This window comes from Xiphophorus maculatus, chromosome 5 (genome assembly GCF_002775205.1).
Source record: "Xiphophorus maculatus strain JP 163 A chromosome 5, X_maculatus-5.0-male, whole genome shotgun sequence".
Lineage (NCBI taxonomy): Eukaryota > Metazoa > Chordata > Actinopteri > Cyprinodontiformes > Poeciliidae > Xiphophorus > Xiphophorus maculatus.
In genome coordinates, this window is record NC_036447.1 from 4,702,334 (window position 1) to 4,730,169 (window position 27,836).

Sequence of the window (27,836 nt, forward strand, 5' to 3'; positions counted from 1 at the left end):
TGACCCACATGAGCAAGCTGAAATCTTCCCCACTGGCACACTCTTGTGTCTACCACAAACAGCCTAATCTGATTTTAATACAGTGTAGGGTTAACAGATGCTGGAGGCAGAGTGAGCTGAACTCTGTGAGGACAAATCAAATCAATTACCTGATCCACAGACAGCCACTAGAAACCGCCTCTTCTCTCTGTATCAACGGGCTGAAAATGTGCTTGTTTAATCTGCTACTCCAAGCTTTTTTTCTCTGAGTAATCAGGTGCAAGAGAAAATAATTGGAAAAGACTTAAATATTCTGGATTATTATTTAATTATCAAGAAATCTGTTGTCACATATTTACTTAGTTTAATCATGTTAAACCAGGACTTAAGATTTTGAGATATTGTTGCCAGGTGTGATCGTAAGTGAATATTTGAATGAATAAAAAGTCAATATGAAATCTAATTCAAAAAGTAAAATTTATACTTTATAGATTCATTCATTAATTTTTATACACAGAGAGAACTTGACCAGGCGAGATCCAGTAAGTTACTGTTCATTTCCCTTTTAAAATGTATAAGTAGCCATCCTTCAAATATTAATTCAAACCTCTTTCCCAGAAAGTCTTATTTAAAAAAGTGCAAAAAAGTAAAATATTGGCATTTACAACTAAAAGGTGCAAAACAGAAAAAGCATATTGAAATATTAAAATGTCCAGTTAGCAGCTGGGGTTGTTTACAAGTATGCATTTATGTATGACAGCGTGTGTGTGTGTGTGGGGTGTGTGTGTGTGCGTGCACACCTCGAAAGGAGCCACATGGGAGATAAAAACCAAAAGGGAGCCACTGATGGGATATAACTAAATCACATAGCTCACAGATGTTTGCTGAATACCACTAAAACACAAACAAGATGGTTTAAAATGGCAGATTGTTGAGCGGATATTGTGTTTATAAAATTCTGTTCTGTAAATAGTTGTCTAGAGGACAAATGTCCGTGCAGATAAGACTAAGCAGCCTTGTCCCTGACGTCTGCAAGCTTGCATTTGTTACTGGTTGGATTTAAGCAAGAGAATAGAGTCAAAACTCCAGAGTGAAAACGAAGTCTATAGTTTAAAATTGTTTCTGGTTTATGACGAAAGCATGCACATAATTCAGGGCAGCTTATTTCAATCACATTTAATGAGATTCAGTCCAGATAAGTTCAAGTTTGAGATGGCATCTTAAAAAGAGAAACTTGTTACAGCCAACGTATGCAAACATGTCTGAATGGACAACAAATCCTTAGGTAGACGAGCTACAGCAGAGGAAGATCACAGTAGAAATGTGTGCAAAACGTTGTCACTGTTCTGCTAATATAAAAACAACCCATAATTTTGCAATTGCGGTGTTTCCATTAACTAAGAAATGCAATTAAAATCACGTGAATAACTTTGTTGACATGATAAGTAATTAAAAAACATGCCATGTTATGATCATCCTCACAGTACTTCTTGGTTTGCGCCAGTTTCAACATCCAGTTGTTGATCATGTGATTAGTGTGATTTAAAAAAGTGGTACCAATCTTTTTCTGTGAAATAAACCAATTTTGATACGGCCACAAAAAAAAAACTCCCTCATCCTAGCGACGAAACTTCCTATAGAAAAATTTGTTTGTTTCAAAGTTGGCAAAGTTTTCCTTTAAGTGAACTTATTTTCAAAATGTCAAATTGTGCAATTGTATCGTCAACGAAAACGTAGATAATGTATGCCATTTCTATCAACGTAGAACAGGAAACTGAGGCTATAATTCGCACAGAGGGTCATTAGATGATAATTGATTGAAAAAAATGTGATGAGTCTCAGTTTGCAAAAAACAGAAACATGGATCCGACCCACCTTATATTCGAAGGTTATGCTACAGTTTTGTAATGTGGTGGGTGATGTTTTTGAGGCAGACTGTAGGCTCTGTAATACCAACTAAGCATCATATAACTGCCATAGTCTATCTGAGTTTTGCTGGTCACCAGGTGCATCCCTTTCTATCCAAAGTACACCTGTCTTCTGACGGCTACTTCCAGCAAAATGATACTAAATCATGTCGAACTAGTTGCTTAAATTTTTCAATAAAGTAACTCAAATGACCTCCAACAGAATTAATGGGGTGTACCTAATAAAGTGGCCAGTGACTGTATCTCTAGAAGATACATTTTTGCAGAGTTCCTCTGACTCTCTACAGTACCAAAATTACTATACTAATATAATCATTTACAGCGACTCTTGAAACACTTCAGAGTACCTGACTATTAATTTGCATTTCATGGTGTGAGTAGTGCTGCATTGTCCTTCGAGGAAATAATGCCTGCTGTTAAAAACTCTTCGATACGACTACTGGATGGGAGCTGTAATGAGTAATGCCAGTGTCAAGAGAATTAAAACAATATAATGGGATGTTGTTTGCTTTTGTTATTTTAAGTTGGCGAGGATGCAGCAAAGGCAACTATGCTGCAAATCCCAAATTAAAACTTTCTCTGTTTTTATTAGTACCAAGAACTTACTTCAGTGAGCATTTTTATAAGCTTCTTTATTTTCACCTGTTGTACTCATTTTCCTACCTATACACAACAAATCCTACGTAATTCTCACCCTCACTTGGGGTTTGGTTATGCATAATCCCCTTTGATTACATATGTTAGTTTAAGTGTGTTTTCACACCTCAAAGTCCGGTAGAATTGGTTTGATTGGAGACCAAAATTACAACATTTGTTACATTTTCAGCTGCTGTCACTTTCACACTGCACTGTGCCAATTGAACCAAACCCTTTGGCCACACGCCATTTCTCCAGCTACGGCTAGACTTTAGCATTTGTTTTGGTTGTATTTACCCAGAATACCCTGCTATGTAGTCCACTTCCTGCTTTTGGAGCAGTCTCCGGTCTGCTTGGCGTTCACATATGCATTCAAACTGCACCAGAGTCCACTTCAATTGAACTGAGAGACCAGACCAGAGCAGAGTTTGATTTTTTTAGTCCACATCAGAGTTTGATTACTCGTTTACACCTCCACAAATGAACCAAACATTCATGTCACACAAACTAGAGCTCAATTAAAGTGGACTAAACAGGGCTGGTGGGAATGCACCCATTATTCTGGAGCCCTGGATTTATTTTGGCTGCATTGCTTCGATTGGTTTCAAGGTCAGATGAAGGAAAAAGTGGACTATTAGGACACAAACCAAATATTTATCCAACATAGAGCTCTAACCCTCATAAATACCACGGGTTCACTGTAAGTTGAGTAATTAGGAACTCCAAACACAGATAATTTAAAAATCCTTTTTTGCATTTAAAACAATTTATTGCACATTTTTAACTTTAGGTATATTTGGGCAAAATACCATAGTAACTAAGCAAATGGGTGAGTTGCACTTCTGATGAAATAGTGTCATTATGTTACACTTTAATGATAGTTTGTTTTAAAATAGGCATCGATTTCATTCTCTTTAAGAAATTTATGGACTATGTCGGGGTTTTGGGTCAGGCATTCCTAACCTAAAATAACTTTGCGTAGGATTGGTTGTAAAAAAAAAAAATCCTAATCAAAATCTCAAGACTTTTTGTGGAGAGACATTATTAACAGATAACATTCCCCTGACTCCTGTTTTACAATTTATTAAACTCCAATCTTATGACGACTTGTGGCTTCAGACTGAGAACTGCATATTTCCCACAGGCAAATGCACTTGTAGCATCCAAACAATGCAAACAAGAAAAAAAGTATTTCATTTAAATAAATACAATTAAACACCCAAACTTTAACTATTCATTCACAGTGATAGTTAACTGAAAGTGGTTTTATTCAGTGGATTCAGAAGCACAGATGTTAAGATTTGATCACTGATTTGAATGTGAGAATGAAAGAAAAATGAAGCCTTGGCTTTAAATAAAGTGTTGAACTTGTCTATTTTATGACTGAACTTAATTAAAAATATGAAATACATTTCAACACACTGACTGTAACTTCAACATATTTATTTATCCAATACAAGCTGCTAACTTAAGGGAATCAGTGAAATAAAGTAGAACACCAAGTGTTAAAGTTTAGTTCAAACAAAAACTGCTAGAGGCGTATTTACACAGAGCTACAACACAGTGGCTCTAAAAAAGGTGTTTTGTAAACATCCTTTTGTTTCCATATTCACTTGTTTTCATGGCAGAAAAATGATTCATAATTACTACACCATAGATTTTCTTATATTAAAAACTGTAACCCATACATGTGTAGGTGGATAAGGTGCTACTGAAAATAGTTAAATGTTTGTGCCAAAGGTTTGGTGATGTTAAAGAGGAATATCAACAACAACAAAGCTAAGTATTTTTTTTTTTTTTTTTTTTTTGGCTTAGCACACACTTAAGTACCCAGTATAACCAGCTACTGCACTGTTTTGTAACTGGGACGTCCACTATCTACTTGGTTCTGATTTTACTTACTTTGTTTTGTTTTTGTTCAGCTATTTCATGTTTCTATCTATAAAATCAAGGTCAAGTAATTTTAATCAGATAACTGTGCTCACCGGGAGTGGGAGAACAAGTTCTCTCCTTTATAAAACCACCAAAGAAATAACAGGCCTGGCTAAAAACTAGAACTTTTTTGGTTTTGTTAAGTTTCAGCTTGGAATTGAGAAAAATTGTTTATTTAACCAAAAAAATATATATAAATATGGTTTAAGCGTTTAGTATTACCTTGTAGCAATAACTCCCCTAATAAGGTTTCTAACATGTTAATCAATCCTCTACATGAAATTATGCTAAATGTAATATTTGTTATATGTTGCACTATGTTGCTTTGCTAATATTTTTCATTTGAAATCTACAAATATTTTTTTCTAGAAACCTTGCAATGGTTTTCCATTTGGGCCGCTGCCTTGCACATCAAGGTGTTCAGCATTGAGTCCTGAAAAAGTTTTCACTTGTCGACTGCTTGAAAGAAAGGCCACAATGGCTATGAAGGGAAAGTTTAGTAACTTTTTCAGGTGTAACACGGATCACCACATTTTCATCGTATGATGATGACCTTCACATATTGTGAAGCTGGGAGTCACAGAAGGATTTTATTTTATTTTGCTGCTCTAGAGCCTGAACCATTGGGTGAGCTAATGTCTCCACAAATCAATTTAGTAAAGAACAAATTTAAGTTCTAATTTAGTAATTCGACAAATGAAAATCTGTCTAGACGCTATGCAAGTGAATAAAAACTGAGCAAATACTTTTGCATGATATAAGAAACATCTGAAATAGCATTCCCTTGAGAAAATGTAAAAATATATATTTAAAAGACCCAGGGACAGAGTTGAGTTTTCTCCATGAAAGCAATTTACAAAGAATTTAAATGAAAAGTCCATGAATTCACATAAAAACAAATATTTTAATCGAGAAAACAGCCTGAAGTATTTTGTTATTTGAAAAGGATGTTGCATTAAAATGTGAAAAACATATCAACTGGAAAGCAGTTCAACAAGTTTTTTTTTATTAAAGTAGCAAAATCAAGTAATTTCAAGTATGTATGATTATATTATATATGTAAATATTGCACAACTAAATCAAAACATAAAACAAATAATTTGCTAATTGATCAATTCATTTTTAAATTATTAGAGGACATTTTATCAATGATATTCAGAATGGTTGAATAATTTATCCTTTTTTAATGGCATACTAGACAGGTACTAGTTTGCAAGAAAGACTGTCTTTGGTTAGCCAAAGAAACAAAAAAAAAAATGAAGGTCTGAATGCGTGCTTCTTCTTTTGCTTTACAGAAAATCCAGCATTACAGCATGATGATGAGTCAGCTCCCTTTATTTTCTCCCAGGTCCAGCAGCTGTGCAAGATTAGGACCAAAAAGAGAAAGTTCCTGCTTAACAGTCAAAATCCAAAAAGGACTGACTCTCTTCTTTTCAGAGCAGAGTGAAACAGGCAGCTGTGGCCAAGTTGAAGGAGGCCAAGCCAAACAAAAAGCAGACACTGAACAGGGGAATGTTTGTCTATGCCAGCTACAGTGCTCCAAACTCTGGAGGGAGAGCTGCTACATTTGAGTGAATCCCGGACCTGCGAATGTAACCGACTTCATGCCAAATGAACAGCTGAGAGCCTTTCTAGTTTCTTCCATTTTGAGGCCACTTTGTCTCACAATGATCGGTCTCAGCATTCATTAAAATAAAATAATGATGTCTTCCAGCTTCATAAATTTGCTTTTGCTGTCAAATTCACCTTCTAAGACACTTGATTGAAATCTGGAGCAAGCTGATCAAACCTATCAGTCAACAAGATTAAAATATGGCACTCAGTTGCCAGCTGTAGGGGCTTAACAGACTCCACTACTCTGAGCCAAAGACATATTTCTGCTGGAACAAAAATAAAAAGGATGTTTGATAAAAAAGCAGTCAGTTCTGGAAGCTCAGACTAATAGAGGTAAACAGAAAATCCCAGATCTGTTTATCAAAACAGATTTTTATAGGATTTGAACAGCAAACTGTTCCTTTTACACAAAGCATTTAAAGTAGACAAACTAAGCTGAATTAAATTCAATATGTAATACGTACATTGGTTCAAAGTTTCACAGTAAAAGTAATACATAAATATTTTACAGCGTTGATTACCTGAGTGCTTCAGTGGCTTAGGAAGATATGGAGCTTTATTTAAATAGCAGTACAGCATCGCATTCCTTCAACATACAAAGTTTGATCATCATCTTAAAAAGGCATGAGCATCACAATTCTCTCACTTCTTTTACAATTTAAATCTGCTTTTCCATTAACCATAAAACTACCCAGACTGAATGGAAACACGGCAATTTAGAAAAAGACACATTTTGTTAGGTTTTTGCACTATGATGAAGTGGTTTTTCAATTGTATCAAAACACATTTTTCACGTCACATGATCAATAGACACTGAACAGGGCCACTACTGTTACTACTGGCAAAAAACAAAAAAAAGACGACAGGAGGTGGTAGGATGATGACGGTTTGTTTTTGTTTTTTTTTCTGACAATGTGCAGCTGGCTTTACCAGAGCTCTCACAGCATCACACAGTTCATAAAAAGTTGAGTCATTCAAACATGTTGAATCCACAGCTCTTCTGTAAAATCGGCAACTACAACTTCCCCAAAACGCCGCGTGCGTTCCCAAGTATAGGGAGACTGTCGCTCCAATGCCTGAATAAGATGTCGACATCTCCTCTGATTGGCTGATAGATGATGAGCGCTAACGCCATGACTGAAATACAAATATATGTCTGTTTACGTCCGTTTCTACCATTGTTTTTAATAACTTATTGCATGAACAAGCTTATTCACATGTGATTTTAATTTCATTTCTTATTCAATGAAAACACAACAAATGTGAAACTGTTTTTTTTGAGGGGGGTTCAAAATTAGCAGAATATTGACCTAAAATTTGCACATATTTGTAATGGAAATGCAGCTCCTGCTGCAGAACAAATGCAACAGAGACTAAAATATCACAGCAATGACTCGATGGTCAGGCTGCACCAAACCCAACACACCACCCTGTTCCCATTGCGGTCGACAGTCATTTTCCACCTTAACCACTGAAACGCCCTCCTAACTGGTCGCCCAGTCCTTACCGTGAAACCTCTGCGGATGGTCCAGAACGCTGTGTCTTGTCTAGCCCTGTTACTGGTTTGTACAACTCACATAGTTTTTCCCCAATAAAACAAGTAGAATAAACTCCAGCCTGGAGCAGATCTACCAGATCTCTTGGTCCAGTTCCAATAAATAGAGACAGTTTTACCAGAAGTAAAGATGCAATGGGTTGAATCCTCTCATCTGATAATTCAATTCATACCCTAAAGCCATTTATGCAGGCCTGAGGGGGGCTGAAGGGACCAGTGGGGATTCCCACACTCTATTGGTCGGAACCTGCTGATATTATATTTATTGTTACAGTCACATGATCTTTCATCATGGTTTCATTTCATTTTAACACTCCATCTTGGTACTTGAACGGAATATATTATGCTAAATTTACATTTTGTACATTTTTATACATCCATTTGGGTCTTTTGTAAAAAGAAATCACTCAGCCTTTTTTAAACAATAAGTTATTGTTTTTTGGTGTCTGGAAAACGAGCCTTTTCAAAAACCTCCACAATGTCACACCACAAATCAGCAGGCACTGCCTGTTACATAGCAACCCCAGCAAAGCCCAGCCCGTTAACCAGCAACCCAAGCTGAGCTCCAGTACATTTGATCAGCTGGTTTTACCGCTGTATGCGCTGTACAATGGCTGCTAGAAAAGACAAGTGTTTTGTGGTTGACTTTCCATCCAGAAACCACATGCATTCTTTTTGGTTGCGCAGGAGGCTCTACTTCTGCTTTTCAAAGATATATGGTTGTATAATTTGCAACCATTTTCACATGCGAGAGTAAACTTTAAGCTCGGGTCCTGACTAGCAGCAGCTTATTTAGATTTAAAGTGACAAGACGCCCTAAAACAGCTCATTCCGAAAGAACTAAGCAGACAATCTTGGACAATCTTATTGTCCAAAAATAATTTTGTGCAGAAAATGTAATGAACATGCTTAGTATAGGCCATACACATATCCTAACCTGTTCAAAGAAGCATTGCAGATAACCTTAAAACTAATCTTTATATGATTATTCAGGTTTGACCTTTTAAATGTCAATGTTTAATGCTAGAAAAAGCAAATAGACTTTTATGTATAATAGTACAAGTCAAAATATTCACCATTCCTTTTCTGCCAGTAAAGTTAACCACAAAGTTGTCCTGATACAATTTTCGAATCATTGTTTTCATCGGTATGTCTTGGTTTTTCCTAACAATTTATTCTTCACCCTTTACAATGATTCGTATCAAACATGACTGAATAAAGCGGGATGATCATTGATCATTGATGGGACTACTTATTAAAAACTCATGCTGTAAATACTTTGCAGTTAATATTTGTGCTTTTACAGGTTTTTTCCAGTGCAAGTTATACAACCTGGTAATTCTACACCAAACATAGGAGAAATTGTAAAACAGGTCTTTGTGTTTGTGTGGGTGTGGCTGCTCTTTCACCAGGTTGAGGCCACAGCTCTAAGTGACCCTGAGCTACTTTAAAAAATGGACTTTTAACAATGAACGCATGAAACTGCACCGATCTGCATGACAAGACTCAACCTCGGGTTAGGGAGGAGAAAGGAAGTTTCTTGTTTTCTTTCAGTCTGTGTGTAATTTGATCCTTGACCTTTAACAATCGGTTCAGTTTTCGTTTTCACCAAAAAGTTGAACTCCAGATTATGTTGCACCACCTGACAAACATGTTTGCTGTGAAACACAAGCACATGTCCGCTGCCGCAACAGGTTCGGCTTTTCTTCCTCGGCTTTTATAGGTCTTCAGACGCTTCCTTTTAATATCTGGGTCAGTGTTTCAATGGGTGCTGCAGGCTACATTCATGATCAGTACTCTTAGTGGTACCGAGTTCTGAATAACAGAGGTTCTGCGGGACAGTGTTTTATGGATTCAACTAAATACTTCAGAAAGAAGACCCGTATATACAGTTTTGCCCTCTAGCTGAACAGGAGACACTAACTGCTTATGTCAAAAAAATACATGTGAACAGTAATGGTTGTTATTGTAATGAATAGGCAGGTGGTTAATAAGAATGTTTCTCTTTTAGCTTGTCACGTACAGTGATATTGAAAAAATTAGAACTAAAATGTTCATTTATTTCAGTAATTCAATTAAATAACTCAAACACATTATATAGATTAATTACACAGAGTGATGTTTTCAGGCGCTTATTTCTGGTAACTATGATGACTGTCTGCTTAAATGTAGCATGTTATTTAACATTATAACATTACACTTTAAAGCAGAATTGTGAGCTTGATGAAAAGTATATTGAAAATCTGCTTAAAGGATGGTTTTCTTAAAAAGTAGTTTTAATAAAAATTGAGACACATTCTAATTTACTAAACTAATCAATCAATCAATCTTATTTGTATAGCACAATTCAGCTACAAGGCAGTTTAAAGTGCTGTACTTCATAATAACACAAAAATAAAAAGTCTTAAAACCATCATAAAGTCACCAATTCAGAAACCAGTAACAAACATTACATTTTGTTGAGTGTCATCACCAAAATCGTCAACGCACATCAAATATGTTACTCAATGTTTGATTTATAATGGTTCAAATACAACTCTACACAGGTGGGTTTTTAGTCAAGATTTAAAGGAAGTCAGTGTTTCAGCTGTTTTGCAGTTTTCTGGAAGTTTGTTCCAGATTTGTGGTGCATAGAAGCTGAATGCTGGTTCTAGGAATGCAGTGCAGACCAGAATATGACTTTATAACATTTCTCTGACTGGTTTGAAAGAAAAAAAAAACTCTTGACACAATTAATTTAACCAAATCAATTTTTCTACCATTGAGAGTTTGCAAAAGACAAGAGCACAGCTTTACCTTGAACTAGGAAAATTATAGAAACAGAGAGAGATACAATGGAATTTAGATCAAATTGTTTTTACGTGTTAGAATGGCCCAGTCAAAGTCCAGTCTTAAATCCACCTGGGAATATGTCCCATGACTTTCCAATCTGACTGATTTTAAGGCAACTTTTAAAGAAGAATAAGCAAAATCTTCAGTCTCTAAATGAACAAACATATCTCAAAATAATGCTTCTACTTTTGCCACACTGTTCAGATTTTTATTTGTTAATAAGGAGGGAGGAGGCCCCGGGGAAGACCCAGGACACGCTGGAGGGACTATGTCTCTCGGCTGGCCTGGGAACGCCTCGGGATTCCCCCGGAGGAGCTAGAAGAAGTGGCCGGGGAGAGGGAAGTCTGGGCCTCCCTTCTGAAACTGCTACCCCCGCGACCCGACCTCGGATAAGCGGAAGAAGATGGATGGATGGATGAAAAAACTTTTTTAAAACTATGTCTTCCATGCAATGCACAACATTGTGTTCATCTAACACATAAAATTCTACTATTATACATTAAAGTTTATGGTTGTAATGTGGCAAAATGTGAAGAAGCTGTGTGAATACTTTAGCAAGGCATATGAACTTATGAATATTTAAATGTTTTGTGTCTGTTTAGGTTAGGATACTTTTTTTAAAGAGAGAAATGGAGTGTTATGTAAACGGCGCAAGAGGCCATTAATTCCACCCCCCATCCCTACAACACACACACACACAGCCAAGCCCCTTTCTCTCACCAAAACACACAAACAAACTCTCCTCACTTTATTTGCGCCAACTATGCATGACCTACTTTGGGAACCTTTCAAGCAACAATTAGCATTTTTGCAAAGTGTCTTCCTCTATATTATCCTTTCCATGGAGAAACTGGAGAAACAGTAAGCTTAATTATAGAAGCTTGGCGCAAACATTTGGGTGAGTTCTTGTAAAACATGAATGATGAAGGCATGCCTTGTTCGATCAGTCAAGTGTATCAGGCACAAACTCCATTTTGACTTAATGTCTCAACGATACGCCAAGAGTTTTTCACAGCACACAATAAATCAATCTAATTGTTCATAGCTCTAATTTATTACAATGAAAACCAAATCTTTGCTCTGTGTGACTGATAAACAAAATCTCACAAGCCACATGAGTGCAGAGCTCTTGTGAGAAAACTCAGAGACTTCCTGCATGGTAGGTAAACAAAAGACAGCCATTGAACAACACAGATTCACACTGCAGCTTGCCACGGCATTCATCAGCAAACAGAAGCACGCACTATGCTTTGTTGCAGCCCTCGTATTCAGTTTCCACCTCCTTTATGCAGTTTGTTAATAACCTCGACAACATAAGGGAATGCCAGCAGTAGGTAACAGAGAGAGGATCCCCAGTTGCAAGCCAGGACTTAGAGGATTTCTGGCACTCTGTCGTCCAGCCTGTGAGTCGGGAAGAAGTTCAACTAAGGACAGGACAAGTTTTCAAATCCCAGCAGCGTTGCCTCTTGTAAAGCATCACACTTTTATTATAGTCTTAAGTTTGGCCTAGAAAGTGAGCTGTTCCTGTTGTTGGCAGCCGTGTTGTGCACTTGTGCATAAGTTTGGGGGAGGCTGTGGAGATGTTTTAAGACGCCTTATTCAGATTTACAACAAAAGCATCTGGTTATTGTATCATCTCTTAAAAAATAATACATTGTTTCCAGGTTCATAAAACTTTCTTCATTACAAAACAATATGCCTAAGTGTCACTTTTGAATTTAACTTAATAGGATCAGACATAATTCTTAAAAACTACTGTTTATTTGAAAGTAAAAAAGGCATTTCCACATTAAATCAAATACTTATACCTAATAAAAAACAAGGAGTCTACTTTTTCCTCTTTATACCAATGCCAAAATGCATTTCATTGTTTTTGTTTGATGCTTTTCTTTAATTTTTCACTGACTATGTAAAAAATTGTAAATTTGGCAACTTTAATGATTAATATTGATCAGTGGTTCACTGATTTGGCATTTGGACTTTAATGTGGTTTAAAAAATGCAGCGTATTCCCAAAAAATTACATCATAAATAAAAATGACTACCAGCTTTATATTTTACCATTAATACAACAATTTTTAAATTCATTTTGTGCTTGTAATAGATATCTTTGTGCTTAACCCAGAGATCAAGAAGGTTATTCTTGTGTCCCAAGCTGAAACGTTTGCTAACCATAACTCTTACAAAACAGTTTAATCTGAAAAAAATAATGGGATCAAAGATCTTGTGTAATGAATCAAAAATCAAAAGTGGAAGAATGCAAAGAAGGCTCACCAGAAGCACAAACCCCACATAACTTAGATCAGATGAATAAATCACTAATTTAAGCTCAACCTTGCTTCTCTCAAATTAATATTTGTAGTGGTTGTCCTTGTCCCCTCCCCCCACCTTGGCTGCCCCAGTGGAAACTTTAATAAACCCACTTTAACCTGTAATTAGGCCATCAATCAGTTTATGATATGACTTATTGGGTGCAAAATCTGTTTACTAATGTGATTGCCATTTTATCATCTGACTTGGTGTCAAAGTTGCACCTGTTAGACTTTGCACCCTATGAAAGTAAGTTCATTATTTATTGGATGGTTTAAAACACAATTGCTTAAAGTAAATTAATAAAACTACCAACGTGTTTCTGCCTGTTTTAATTTGGTATATTAACAGTTAGTGTGGTTTGACATTTTACTGCAACAAGCAAGAAAATGTGTATATAATCTCCTCATAAAGACATTGGTCAATGTGTTTGGAAAAGTTTATTCAACATATAAAGAATCAGAACAAAATAGTTAAGGACTTTTTCTTCACTCTATTTTGTTCGCAGAGAAACGGCTTAAGTGTTTCTATAGGTTTTCTGCAACAACATACAGAAAACTGTAAGCAGCTAAAAATGACCACAGGTTAGCAGGTCAGATGTTAGCTGTTCTACTAGTTCTACTATTTATAATAATAATAAAAAAGAAACTGCTTTTAAAGGAGAAGTATTGAGTATTTTCCAGGCACAAAGTGACATTTTATGCAGAGTCAAGTGACAATGTTACCTCCAGTTGTTATAAAAATACTGCATATCTCAAATAAAATGCTATCAAGTGCTCAGTAGCATTTTTCCCAGCATTTTACTGAGAAGTAGCTTGTAGGTTGCGCTTAGCAGATGTACAGATCCACCAGGTGTTTGCTAATTGCTGCTGCCGCTAGTCTGAAGGGTCTGAGTGGGGAAGTCATAGAGAAGGGATGCTCTGTGAGGCAGAAGCTTGACATGGATTCTGCAGGTCCAAGGAAGAGCTTCATGGATAAGAAAGATCTGCTGTAGTGGTCTGTATTACAAGAATTTTTTATATTTATATTATATATTTATGTTATTTTTTGTTATAATTTGTTCTATAGGAAAAGACATTCAAAAATTGTTTACTTAATTGAACTTGGAGCATCGCAGGTACGCAGAAGACTATATGAGATACTATTTTATTATAAAACAAAGGTGTAACACCAAGATGTGCAACCCGGTTGGAATAAAAAAAGGAAATTGTGACGTTGCTGGGGAACAAAGAGAGTCAGCTGGTGAGGCTATCATGAGATATCATTTATTATTGCAAAGATAAAAAGTTCTCAGATCTGGTGCAGCACTGTGCAGCAGTAAAAATCCACCTAAAACTCACCACTATTCTTCTCAGCTCTGCTTCAGGTGAAGACAAAAACAGTCTGGACATCAAGCATGACCTTAACATGCTTTCTTTAGTTATCAGGTGCAAAAAAACTTGCAAAAAACTCCAATTTATTCCTGCAAATTCAGATTTATGACGTTAGCGCCACAAATAAGTTTAAACTTTGTTTTGCTCAAGTTATTTCAAAGCATATTTTATTTAAGTAGACAAATCCTGAGCAGCTGAGAAAGCACTGCTCTATAAATGTTAAAATTTTATCCTTCAGGCCCAGTTTTAGTATTCAGAAAACCATGCTGAGGGGTTTTATGTATTCATCTACTTCAATCCAGATTGTTTAATGAATTTTAAAAGAAGTACAAAAGTCCAACACCTCCTCTTGCAATAAAAACAAGATAAAGGTCTGTTTTCTTTTTAAAATGACAACAAAAGTCTGGAAACTGAACAAGATCTTTACTCTAAATAAAGGAAGATTGTCTTTTCTGTTGAGTGGCATTAGTTTAATCAGTACAGTTTTCACAGCTAGACACAATGACTAACGAGTTAAAAGCATTTATTGAGCAACCTACTACATTTACTTATGTGCGCAAAATACGTTGGAGTGTCTGAAATGACACAGTTGCTGAGAAACTGTTACATCTACAATTATGCAACAACAAAGTCAAAGCAAGAGAACAAAAGAACACTTTTTTTTTCAAAAAGCAACATGACATAAAAAGAAAATACAAACCTGTGACCTAAAGTTTATCTCAGGACCAGATTAGCAAGTTTTAAATGATTAAATATTCTCCATCTTACACAGGAATGTGTATAATTAAAATTTAAAACGGTGGCGAGTCTGTCATTTTCTCCCTCCTTCATCTGAAAGGTCGTTCCACCAAGCCAAAGATGCAGCTACCCGTTTTAGAGTCAGGAACACATAATGCACTGGGAGCCCCTGTGCATGCCTGGTGTCGGGAATTTAATTGGATATTAGTATCCAATGGTGTCTGAATTAATCAAATCATTTCCATCCATTAATTTAGTGGAGGAACATACAATTAAAGTCTTGTTAGTGTTCTCTCAGGAGTGTGCCTTTTCATCCCTCTGCAGAACATTGAGAGTTGGCCACAGTCCAGGCGAAAGCATTTTTCCGGCTCAAATCTCATACTTCCCTGCGATGTCAAGTTGCAGAATCTGGTTTCAGGCAAAGAGCACGGAAAAATGTCAATCTGTTGTGTGGGTTGCTTTTTCAAAGGCTGGAGGACATGTTTAGATGTTTTAATTAGAAACTTTAAAACTAGGAAAATTGTTGAAAGCTTCAGTTCAAATTGTACAATTAGCTGGATTATGAAATTAAAAGATGAAAAGTTGTCTTGGATTAATTCCGCCTGGTAAAACATTAATTTGTAAATTAGAGATGTCACATGAGGAGAAACTTCAAGAGACTGGATCAGCAGGTAAAACACTGAAAAATCAGATTTTTCTTTTCCTATGATTGAAATACATCAAAACCATTTTCATTGAATGCATTAAACATCAAAATGCTCCATTCTGGTTTAAAAAGAAGGAAAAAAAACAAATAAGAAGTCATCCATCCGTTTTTGTCCATACCCGCTAATCCTTGCAGGGTCACGGAGGACATGTGTCTGTCTCCAGAAGTCATTTGGTGAGAGATCACCAGTCCACCATGTTACACACAAACACAACAACCATGCATGCACACACTCACTCCTAAATGCTAGCTAAAGAAACCAAAGAACTTCACAGTGAAAGAAAATTGGAGTACCTGGTGAGAACCCATAACCGTCTGCACAACAGGAAAAAAAAACAGGAAAAGAACAGAAAAAAACATGCAAACTCCCTGCAGAAAGAGCAAATTACTGCAACTCTATTCAGCTGAAATACCTCTATCAACTTGTTTTGTGTGTTGTAGTCCATGGACAGCCTAAATCGCTAACAAAATTGTCCATGATTGTGTAAAAAGAGATTTGCGGGTTTGCCAGGGGCCAAATTTCCTTCGTGTGATCATTTTGCAACAATTGTACTTTTAATCATCTCAAAATATGTGCATCCATTTGCTGAAATGTATCAAATTAGTTACACCAGTGTAATGCTTAAAATAAATTCTGACGTCTAATGACGGCACTTGGAAAAATGTAATGTTTCAATTGGTGATTTTTGTGTTTTTATGATGTAAAATTTTGAACTGCCTTGTTGCTGAAATGTACAAATACAATTACAATTTGATTTGATTTGATAAATGAATTCAAGTAATAAAATTATGCAAACCCAAAAAATACAAAATGACCTTCTGGCATTTTATATTGCTTTTTTTAGGTAATTACCACTGTTGGGATATAAAGATCAATAGTTGTGCTTTTAATGGATGTAGAAGCTTAAAAGAAAAGACCACAGCTGGACATCTCTCCTGAAGTTCTAACCTGACCAAATCAAAAGTTGTATATGTAAGGTAACACTTCTGATATGGACGGAAGAGGATTAGGGCCTATAGAACAATAGTTCTGATTTTAATTTCAGTATTTTGTTTTATTTTTCTCAGAACCTGCGCCACATTCTGATTTATTTCCTCTGAATTCAGACTTTTGCTGTCAGAAAAGAGCCAGAATTCAAAGACTGAATTCAGAATTCAGAGAAAAAAAAGTGGAGAGTTTTGAGGAAAAAAAAGTTACATTACAAAATTTGGAAAAAGGAGATTCTGAATTCTTGGATTTGGAGATTGAAGTCAGAATTCTGGGATTGAAGTCAGAATTCTGGGATTAAAGTCAGAACTCTGGGATTAAAGTTAGAATTCTGGAATTAAAGTCAGAATTCTGATATTAAAGACAGAATTCTGGGATTAAAGTTAGAATTCTGGGATTAAAGTCAGAATTCTCAGGGAAAAAAGTTAAAATTCCGATTTAAAAAAAACTCTAAATTTTGAGATTAAACTGAGACTTTTGAGAAAAAAGTCAGAAATCCAAGATTAAATTCTGAATTCATTTTTTTCTTCAGTGGCCCTAACCCTCTTCCATAGATATGACAAGAGACTTGTAGTAAAATAAGCTAAACATGTTGCTGTTTCACTCTACCTGGAACATATCTGTATCTATCTATAGTTTCTATATGTGTTTTATATTTGCATTGTATTAAAGTATGTATATTGTTTTTCCCTTCGTGGGCTCCTGCCTCCCCGCCTCGCTGCCATGTGGCCCACCACTTCCTGTCATCCTGTCTGACATTAGGTCTAAGCTGGATCTCATTAGGACCAAGGTGGCAGTGATCCCGTCAACATCGCTTTGGCTCCTGCCATATGGGTTGCCTCCAAGGCAACGGGGCTGTATCAGTCTCCGCAGAGCTGCAAGCCTTGTTATAGCACATGCACAAACACACACAGACGGAGTATCTACTCTTTAGACAAGTGTGCACAGCTCATATAAAGCAGAATAAACACGTCAAACCCAGAGGATAGAAAAATCATGATAAGGTGAAATGCAGTATAAATAAACTCAAACACAGATACGTCTGAGCAGCCCCAGAGCTCGCTTCAACCGAGCCACAAGTATTTTATAAGGAGCGCAATAATTAAATGGATAATCAATCAGCTCAAGATTTTGAAGACTAAGAATAAATCTAACCAGGTGAACTTGCTGCCAAATATATATTTTGCACTGCTTTGGAAAAGCATTCAACTCCTATACTTAAAATTTTCCTTACAACCACAAAGTTCAAAGCAATTTTTTAAAGATTTCACATGGTAAACCAACACACGAAAGCCCAAAATTGTAAAGTGAAAGGAACTTGAACTGGGGGCTGTAGTCTTTAGGCGAAAACCTGGTTACACCCTGAACCGGTTCATTGCAGGGCAACACAGAGACACACAGGAGGACAAGCAACACATTCATAACCCAAGGGCAATTTAGACACCAATTAACCGAACAGTCATGTATCCGGACTGGAGGAAGCCAGAGTACCCAGAGAGAACCCACCCATTATTTATGCGCTCGACAAATTTGGCCATTAATATGTATTTTCCAGCCACATAGTGCTATTTTATATCGCAATCAAGTAACTATGTTAACTTCAGTTGTTGTAAAAATGCTGTATATATCAAATATAACTTAAAAGAAAATTTACTTTGTAATTCAACATCTTGAAATTGGACCTGTCTGTTTAAGAAACTCCTGCTCTTTCTGACACTCTGCCTTCAGAAAGTCATCACAACATTGCTACTCTATTAACCCTTTAAAGTTTTTACCAGCGTTACACCAAGCAGTATTATTCTAAATATGGAAGCACAGCTTGAAGGATTCTACTTTTTTCACCCACTAATTTCACTTCTAATTAAATTTCATTGCTTGTTTGATTTTATTAATCATTTATTTTCATTTGTTTTAAACAAACCTGCTATGTTTCAGATCTTAATTATTTATAGCTCTACTTTCTATGCAAACTTCTTTATTTTACCAAAATATTTAGTTGTGTTAGTCATGTAAATAATTTTTTCTTGATAATTTTTTTCTTAGCAATCTTTTGTGACCCTCAATTACTTTCAACTTGACAGTTCTGGACCATGACGTAATAAGTTTGGGTACCACTGTCCTCACAGGACAAGCTGAATAATATGTCCAGATCAATGATTGAATGGTTCAGATTTATATGTATTATTGTAATAAAATGGCCCAGTTAAAGTCCAGATTACATTAAACCACAGAAACGTTAGTAATTTGTCCCTCTTTAACAATTAAACACTACTTTGTTTGATCCTATCACTTAAAATCTAAAGTAAAAATGTAAAATGTAAAAAGTGTATAGATATTTTTGTAATGTATTATATCTGGCAGTTCGTCCTGCTAAATCAGAACCAAAAATAACAGCAAGTGAACTAAAAGCTAGGGTGAGCAGGACAATCAGTGAGCTCTTCAGGAGAATAAACTGATAATGTGTTTATCACCTGTCCAACTTCCAGAACATAATGACCTTAAAGTTCAGCGATTTTACTGGTATTTAATACGCACCTCTTTAAACTTTTTCATTGATGTTTTTTGGGTTTAACGGCTCAGGTTACAGCTTACACATTAACACTTTAATTATGTACTTTCTTCAGGTGAATCTGGTAGACCAGAACAAAACTGAACCTCAACATCTGGGTTTGATTTCTACCATCTTAGCAAGCTAGCACAGATTTGTTTTCCCCTGGGCCTCAACGTAATCAGCTGTTTATTACACGTGTTTGGCAACAAAAGCTTGTAATGATCAGACATTTATTATTTATAATGCTTCCAACAGACTACAATAAACAGCTATTTGCATTGGAGGAGATCTCAGCTAGACGTCCTGATAAGAAACCAATAAAATGTGTCTATATTTATGGATTGCTTGCAGATAAGAGCTAAACTTTGTCTTGGTGTTGCAGTGCAGCACAGGGAAATGATGTCATGTCTGCGACCTGAACCTTGTTGTGTAATTCCAGTTTCCACTGTGTCACAATGCATTTTATGTGCTTTAAGTGTTACTGATTCCATTTTGCAGTTCTCAAGGTACACATCACTTATGAAACATTCAAGAAGAATACTCTGAAAGACATAAGTAAAGCTGCTCTTCAAATTTCAACCAGAGACTCCTTAGAGATGCGTTTTCTTCCTCTTACCTTGACATGCTGTCAGCGATGCAGTTCTGACCCGAGAAGCCTTCACTCCTGGCTGACAGTGAACCCTGTGACATCCCTGGCCGAGATTTCCACGACTCCATTAACGCCGTTACAGGTGAAATTAGATTCAACAAAGGGTTGGACGGGTCTCTCATGTCATGCCGCGTGAATGACATTGTTCCTTGCGCTCCAATCTGGTAATGGAATGAGTGTCCGCCGGAATTAACTCCAACAATGGCGGAGGTGGACATGCTGTTATTCTCTTGGTAATAGCTGCCGTCATTGGACTCCTGTTTGACCCCTTTAGACAGTACATTATTGGAGAACAAGTCTGTCTCATAGTTCCCATTCACAGAAGAGACTGGGGGCCCTAGGATCCCAGAGAGACTGTACTCGTCTATGTTGTTCCTCAGGGATAAATATGTGGTCTCGGATGCGGGGAAGAGGCCGAGGGACGGCGACGTCTCTCCGAAGGGCTGCGGGTTCATGCAACCCTCGTTTTTGTTTGGCTCACTCTTAATCTGCGTGATTAATGGCGCGCTGCTCACGTTACATTTGGAGCTGCCGAGACACATGCTCCGGAAGTCAGTTTCAGGTTCATTCTTGATGTACTTAACCATGCCCATCTGGTCCAGCCCCACGCTGAACACCTCCCCGTCAACCATCTCCACTTTAGGGAACTCAAAGTTTTTGAAATCTGTGTCTCTGGTCATCCCCTCCGCGTCCGGACTGTTGGTGTCGTTCTGAACCAAACCTATCCCACCAGCCGGACTGGACACAGGAAACCCAACAGAGGAGGGGTTCTGGGGGCTGCTGGCAGCCATAGGGCCCCCAGAGGCCGGACTGGAGATGGACAGCCTTGCTGTGTTACTGCTATTAGTAGCGGCAGTACAGCTGCCACAGGTGGGGCTGGAAACAGACGACCTAATGTTACATGTAGTGCTGCAGGATGGAGGGGATCGCACGCTGCTCATGCTTTGTGGGCTGGACATGGGGGACCTCATGACATTAAGCGGACTGGTCAGCGGAGGTGAACCGACTGTGCTGGACTCTACAGGGCTACATGTGACTGAATTCCTGCTCTTGATGTTGGCTAGAGCTGCTGCACACAAAGTCTGGCTTCCAGGACTGCTGGCAGATGAGCAAAGTGGTCCAAAGCATGTAGGGCTGGTTGTAGATGACACCATGTTGTTGCTGCCTCCGGGGCTTGAGATGCAGCTGGACGTCTGGGGACTGCAAGACAGGGAGGACACGAGCATCGACGCTGAGCTAACTACAGTCCCAGTGGTGCATTCCCTGGGAGTGGAACCTGGCTGTTGAAAGCCAAAGGGTTTCAACTTGGGGCTCTTTTTGGAGCCGCACTGGTTCTCCTCCAGCGAGCGCCCACACACTGGGTAAGGTTTCCCTGGGCTTGAGCTGCCTCCATGATGGCTGAAAGCAAAGTCTGCCTCTCTGGCAGCGTTCATATACAGACCCATAGACTCAGCCACAGTCTTGGAAAGCTCCTTGGAGTCCATTTCCTGTTTAAGACCATGCAAGGTGTTGTTGAAGTGTGGGAGAACAAATGGCTGGCTCTGGCTGAGCTGAAGCGTTGGCTGCTCCTGCTTCTTGGTATTCTTGTCTTTGCTGTTGGCTGCCAGGCTTCCAGCACAGCAGCTGACATTGACTACGTCCATCAGGATGTCGCTGCTAGTCAGACTCGAATCCTCCGTGCTGCAGGAGTACTCCATCGTGCTCGGGGCTTCAGACCATTTATTCTCTGCGTCTTCTCCATCAAAGAAACTTTGGTATCCTTTGGTCTCCATTGCTGGCTCATTGAGTCACCTAGCAAACAAACACAGCACTTATTATGGATATTAGATTGCAAACTGCTTAGTTTAATTAGACGTGTCACAATAAGCAATAAATCAATTAAATGTATGATAAATTGAAACAAACTCAATAATTTCCATTTGGATGATTGATAATTTTTCTCTCTTTTTTTTCTTTCTACCAAAAACTGGATGATAAAATCATCTATTTGGTGCTTTGTTCTTAACTAGCTCTTTTTTTTTGAAGAACAATTGTGTTATTATGTAGATAGACTTTGTTCATTTCCTTTGGAAGACTTTAAACTGTTACTGCCAGTTTCAGTGAAATGTTCATTGTAGTTTAAAGTTTATTGATAATTGAGAATGTGTTCTTCAATTATTATGCCATACCACTACTTAAAAATGGTTCCAAAACCACAATATTATGGTTTATCAGCATAACTTTTGGGACAATTTATCATCCAGCAAAATTTGTTATCGTAATAGGCCCAATGAAAGTGACCACCAAAGTGGATTAAACTGTATATTTTTTGCCAGACCAAGAGACATTTTAAAACAGTAGTATAGCTGGTAATTATTCCTGTTTTATTGATATTTGTACTGCTATTTCATACAATTTTCCCAATTCGGTTGTATTTAGGTTTTTGAAAAAAATTCCACCTTGCTTCAATGAAAATTTAATGTGCTGTCTATTAGATTTATAACAATATTAATTTATTTGCTTTCTCCTCAAAAAGAATAAATACTCGAATCTTTTAAAACAAACAAATAAAAGAAGCAGTTGAATCTGCCCAAGTACCACTAAAGAGTTGCCATCACTTAAAATCTTGATTTCTTTTTCCCCAATAAATACCCTGATTTTAAATAAACATTGCAGCAAATCACTAAATGATCCACTTTAAAAACTATTTTTTAAAAACAGTCAAGGCATCTTGAAATAAAATATATTTAGATCAAAAAAATATGCACAATAGCCTACTGTTATTGTGCATATTATGCACAATAATATGCTGTTATTGTGTATATAACAGTGGATTATATACACAATAATATAAAACATCAAAAACAGGCAACTTGCTGTTTTTGCAAAAAAAAAATGGCATTCTGAAGTTATTATTTTTTAATGCTTTTGAAAATGACTGGTACAAGTATGTGCATTAAACAAAAGTTGCACAATTTTACATAAAGATCATTGAACTACAAAGGCCATAAAACCAGGGATTTGTTATGATGGTATAGATATCTTCTTATATATATATATATATATATATATATATATATATATATATATATATATATATATATATATATATATATATGTATATATATATATATAAAAATTCTTAGAAAATGAATGCCTGATTTTTCTTTTTCTTTCTTAAAATGTGTCCCCAGAGCCATATAAAGAAATAAGACTTCTTCTCTATAAGTCTGGATCATATTTTCTCTCTCTATAAATCGTCTTGTCGCTGAACTTCGGCAATGTGCAATCTGACAGCAGTACGAAAAAAGCGCAAACTGAGGGTTAATTAATTTCCGTGACGTTGTCAGTTTCCCACCTCATCTGCGCCCCTATTGGACGGCTCAGTCTAAAGTCCCTCAGCTTCATCAGGTCGCGCAGTGATTGGACCGAAAGCTGTCACTCAATAGTTCCTGCTTAGGAGACCACAACATTGCTGCGACACAACTTCAGCTGTAGTTTTCATACACCGGGGCATCAATATGATGTTTGAATAAAACAATCTAACAGTTAAAATCAAAGCATTTGCAATCATAGCGCACCATTGTGTGATATATATTTATCGTAGGCTGCCATGCACACATTAGATCACAGCAAGAAGGAAAATTTGACTGAATTAAACTTCGATTTCGACTTAATGCAAAAAATATTCCGTTGCATTCATTTTCACTTTTGGTTACTGTTGTACCCTGTTCGTTAGCGCCCAGATATAAAAATGTGAAGACTAAAACATACTTCATATTGAATAATCCTGTTTATGGTCCGCGGCGGAAACTCTGCCTCTGGGACTTTCTGCACATCTCTCCATTTTGACGGTGCGCAGAAATTATAAAGCACAAGGAATACAGGCGATTTGCTCTTTTTTTTTTGTTGCAACTATGAAGTTACTTCTGCGACTTTTGCTACTTTATGAATGAAACAAAATATTTGAGCAGAATAGAGGAAAATGTAAATGATTTAAATCAAATTTTTGTTATTTCCAACAATCTCCAAAACATCAATTCATACATTTGAAATCTATTTCAAAATACCACTTTGCTGTTCATGTCTTAAGGATGAAACGGTGTGCATAAACTTCTCGGAGAGTTTTATTATGGAACAGACGGAAAACTGGCTGCCCCGGATGAAAGTTGTTAGATTTCTCTGTCAGAGTAATCCGACCTGGGATGCGAGTGTTTAAACATCTGACCAGACAGCGTGTTCCCTTAAATTATCATCCAAAAGCAGCGCCAAATTAAAATGCACACTGTGAAACGCGGAGCTCCGTCCTTCCTTACCTTAATTACGACATTCAGAGTTGTCAGGTGGCTGTGTTGCTGGGCAGCGGTAATCCAGAAGACAGGGGAGGACAGACGCGCACTGCAAAGTGAATAAATATCAACAAACGCGCTCTAACTACTCTTCCTGACACATCGCTGTCAGTTTGACAGCTAAACGCACACCGTAAAAGTCTACTGCGTATTATCTCTAGTAATCCTCAACGGCGAGCCGCTGCTCCTGACAAGACGAGCCTCAGCGATGGGTCGGGCGGCAGCGGCGCATAATCTCACATTATGGCTGTAATTTCGCAGATTAACGAATCTGGGGCCCTGCATTTTTTTAATTTTTTTTTTTTTTTTAAGAGGAGTAATAAAATAAAAAAACCGCAGGAGTCGGTTGGACTTGCAGTCAGAGCGACGTCATTCTGTGCACATGGACCCTCCTACTGCAACGAGTGCAACATAAACTCCGAGGAGCAAGGGGGGGGGGAGGCGTGCAACGGAGGGAGGGGCTCTCCGAGCGCAGGTAGACCGAGCAGTCTGGAAATAGGGCACCGCTCTCAGATCAGAAAAAAAGCTCCTTTTCATTACTGATCTGTTTGATTTCACTTCAACATAACGTCCAAGATTCTCTTCTGCTTCCCATTCTGTCTCATGTAGACATCACAACATGAAATGCTGCCATATTTTTTTTTTTCCGTTTCCCCAGCTTTAAAATAGATTGCCTTGCAGTTGCAGAGGAGGTGAGTCGAGAGCTGCACTTAGCAATTAACACCCAGTTTATGCGACCCACAAGTACAGAGAGAGTAGTCATTCAGCTCATGTGATGCTTTAGTTGCTGTCTCCACTAGGTGGCGCAACATTTCTATTGCAGTTCAGGGGTCTGGTAATCAGGAGTTAAAGCAGCTGATGTCAAATTAAGACACAATACCCAGACTCATTGCTAATAACTGATAAGTAAATATTTAAGTGATATAATAAACAGGTAACAATTTATATGAGGTTTCAAAACCTCATCTGCAAGAACAGAGGCTCACAATAAGTTCTGTATGATCATTAGATATCAGCCTGCCAGCACTTTTCACAGAATGACAACCTTGAAATGGTAAATGAACTAAACTAATATCAATCAGTAAATTAATCAATAATAAAAAAAATTGATTTCATACTAAAAGCATCTTAAAGCGATGTACAGAATTATAAACAATAAACTCTCAAGATAAAAACAAACAATACACTCCCCACTCTCAACATGAAAAACCACAAAAATGTGTGGAAATGTGTGGAGTCAGCAGCGAATACCTAGTTCAGGAAATGCAGTTAAAATAATTTAAATAATATTTTGTATATAATGTACTTTACAAAATGTGCATTTTTACAATAGTACTTCATTAATATGCACTGTCCCATTTGAATAAAATCAATGAAATTCATAGTTTTAATGTAAATATGTTCTTTTAGGAGAATATACCTTTTTGTTCAGTAGCAGTTGCTCATGATTTGCAAACACTAATAAGTTCAGATAACAGCAGGGTAAGTTTCAATAAGTGCAATAGAAAACTTCACAGTACTTTCCAGAGTTCAAAAGTTACTTTCTTTAAGTTACCAGGTATTTTCTTTAAATTGGTACCTTTTAAGTTTTACGGACGTTTGAGGAATGTATATGGTGCATTGCTGGTAAGTACCTGGTGAGTTCTGGAAAGTACATGTGCAAATGAAAGATCAGTACATATTTTGTTTCTATTATTTAACCTTCACTACACTCATGCCAAGTTCCTGTCTACTTTAATGTAATGCATGGTATTATCGTCATGTAATACCATGCATTACATGACAAGTGCTGGTTCTTTGGAAAGTTTTTTTGCAATTTGTGGACACAGTGCTTATTTATCTTGTGTATCTGAGAGTCCTATTGTGCCTGAATGATTCATAGGTCAAAGTTAATGGACTTAACAAAAAGAAAAAATGAAAATAGCTCCTAAAATGGTTGGATAAAGCAACAAAATATATCTGCATTGAAATATATCAGAGAAACAAACTACAAAGAGAAACAATGTTTATTTAAGTTCCACCAGTATCATCATGGATTAAATACAATTTTATGGAGGTACTTTTGCACCAGGAATACCTCCAAAAATATCTCCATAATATTCAGCCTGCTTTATTCAAAATCAATAGTCTAGATTGTAATTTGTGACTTAGTTGAGATAAGATCCTTAAAACTCATTGATGTCGACTAGTGCATTATTGGAAAAAAAACATTGTGTTTGTGCTTTTCCAAAACGTTCTTCTGATTTAGTTATTCAGATGAAATCATTGTTTACATTTTACTGCCTATATCTCATGGCACCATCACGAGTGTAGGCTTTGGTTTCACTCCAGCAGCGGTCCAATAATCAGTTTAATCTCTGGAGTTGTCAGTCACATTCAGCCGCTGTTTCATGTGGCTGCACCACAGCCTGTAAGTTGGACTTAGGTTGTGAGAGTTGTTTTCTATAGATTAGCTTCCACATTCCTCTTCACTGCTTATCTGGATGCTCCATAGTAACCTTCAGCTGTTCCCAAAGCAAGGAAGCATTGATCAGCCAAACTAGTCAAAGATAACTCAGCCTGCTAACCGAGGTTGTTGCTATGATTTACCTGTTAATGATCCATGAATAGGAACTTGATTTGGAAAATCAGAATTAATTCTGAACAGATTTTTATCTCATATTTGGCTACCTTGTTGAGTTCTCTGTCAGGATCCTGGTGGATTGATCAGTTTTTGTGTGCGTGTGTGAGATCTCCCCTAAACAGAAGATCTTTTGTTGGAGATCCTCTGTATCAAGTGTTTGCAATATATAGCAATGAGCTTTTAACATTATTGTGGGAGATTTTTTTCCCCACTCTTCCTTGCAGAATTGTTTTAAATCAGCCATATTGGTGGGATTTTGAACACAAATGTCCTGTTTGATAAACTTGAACACCACATTAATTAGATTTAAGTCCAGATTATGACTCGGACATATCTTTTTTTCCAACTTGCTGGTATATTTTGAACTATCATCCTGCTGTAAAATACTTAGCGGGTTTTAGCTTTAAAAAGATCCTGAAGTTGGTCTGGTCAACTTCAGGACCAGACCAAATCAGAGCGTTTGTCAGTAGAGCATTTGTCAACTGACAAACGCTCAGTAGAAAGGAAGAGAGTAAAAACTTCCTAAGAGATCTGCACCTGAGTTCTTGTAAGGTATAAAATGTCATGTGGAGTATCTACTTAAGGTCTCAAACTGGTGGTCAGACATTCTCTTTCAGAAAAGAATCCATAGTTTCATTAATGCAAAGGCAACAGTAGCTCCGTTTTTGTTGACCATATATTTGAGCAAATCAAAATTACAAAAATATTGTTTAATGAAAACATGCTAATTAAAAAAAACGTATGTATTTTAATAAAAAAAAAAAGGTTTTGGTGCTAGGACAAGGTAATTTTTTGCATCACACAAACGATGCAAAAAAGCACAAGGAATACAGGCGATTTTGCTACTGGTGAACTGGTGAAAACGGCAAAAGAAGACAACAGGAAGTGGTTGGTGGATGATGGTGCCGCATGTTTTTCAATAACTTATCACATGAACAAACATATTCACCTATGATTTTAATTGAGTTTCATATTTAATAGAAATAAAAAGTAGTGTCTTTTTTTGTTTACTTCAGCTGAATATCGACAGTTTTGCACACATTTGAAATGGAAATGTAGCTATTTTCTACAAGAGCAGAGGATTGTATTTAACTC

At 37.0% G+C, this 27,836-nt stretch overlaps 1 protein-coding gene across 1 annotated transcript in view; it reads right to left on the reverse strand.

Moving 5' to 3' along the window:
* The window catches only part of nr3c2 (nuclear receptor subfamily 3 group C member 2), a 103,125-nt gene extending 78,624 nt beyond the window's left edge, over window positions 1-24,501 (reverse strand). The window contains exons 1-2 of the mRNA XM_005810711.2: window positions 24,086-24,501; window positions 19,758-21,581 (exon numbers count right to left, since the gene is read on the reverse strand). Of these exons, the coding sequence (XP_005810768.1) occupies window positions 19,758-21,562 (1,805 nt within the window). The 5' untranslated portion in view covers window positions 21,563-21,581; window positions 24,086-24,501. The remainder of the gene's footprint in view (window positions 1-19,757; window positions 21,582-24,085) is intronic.
* Between the last annotated feature and the right edge of the window lie 3,335 nt (window positions 24,502-27,836).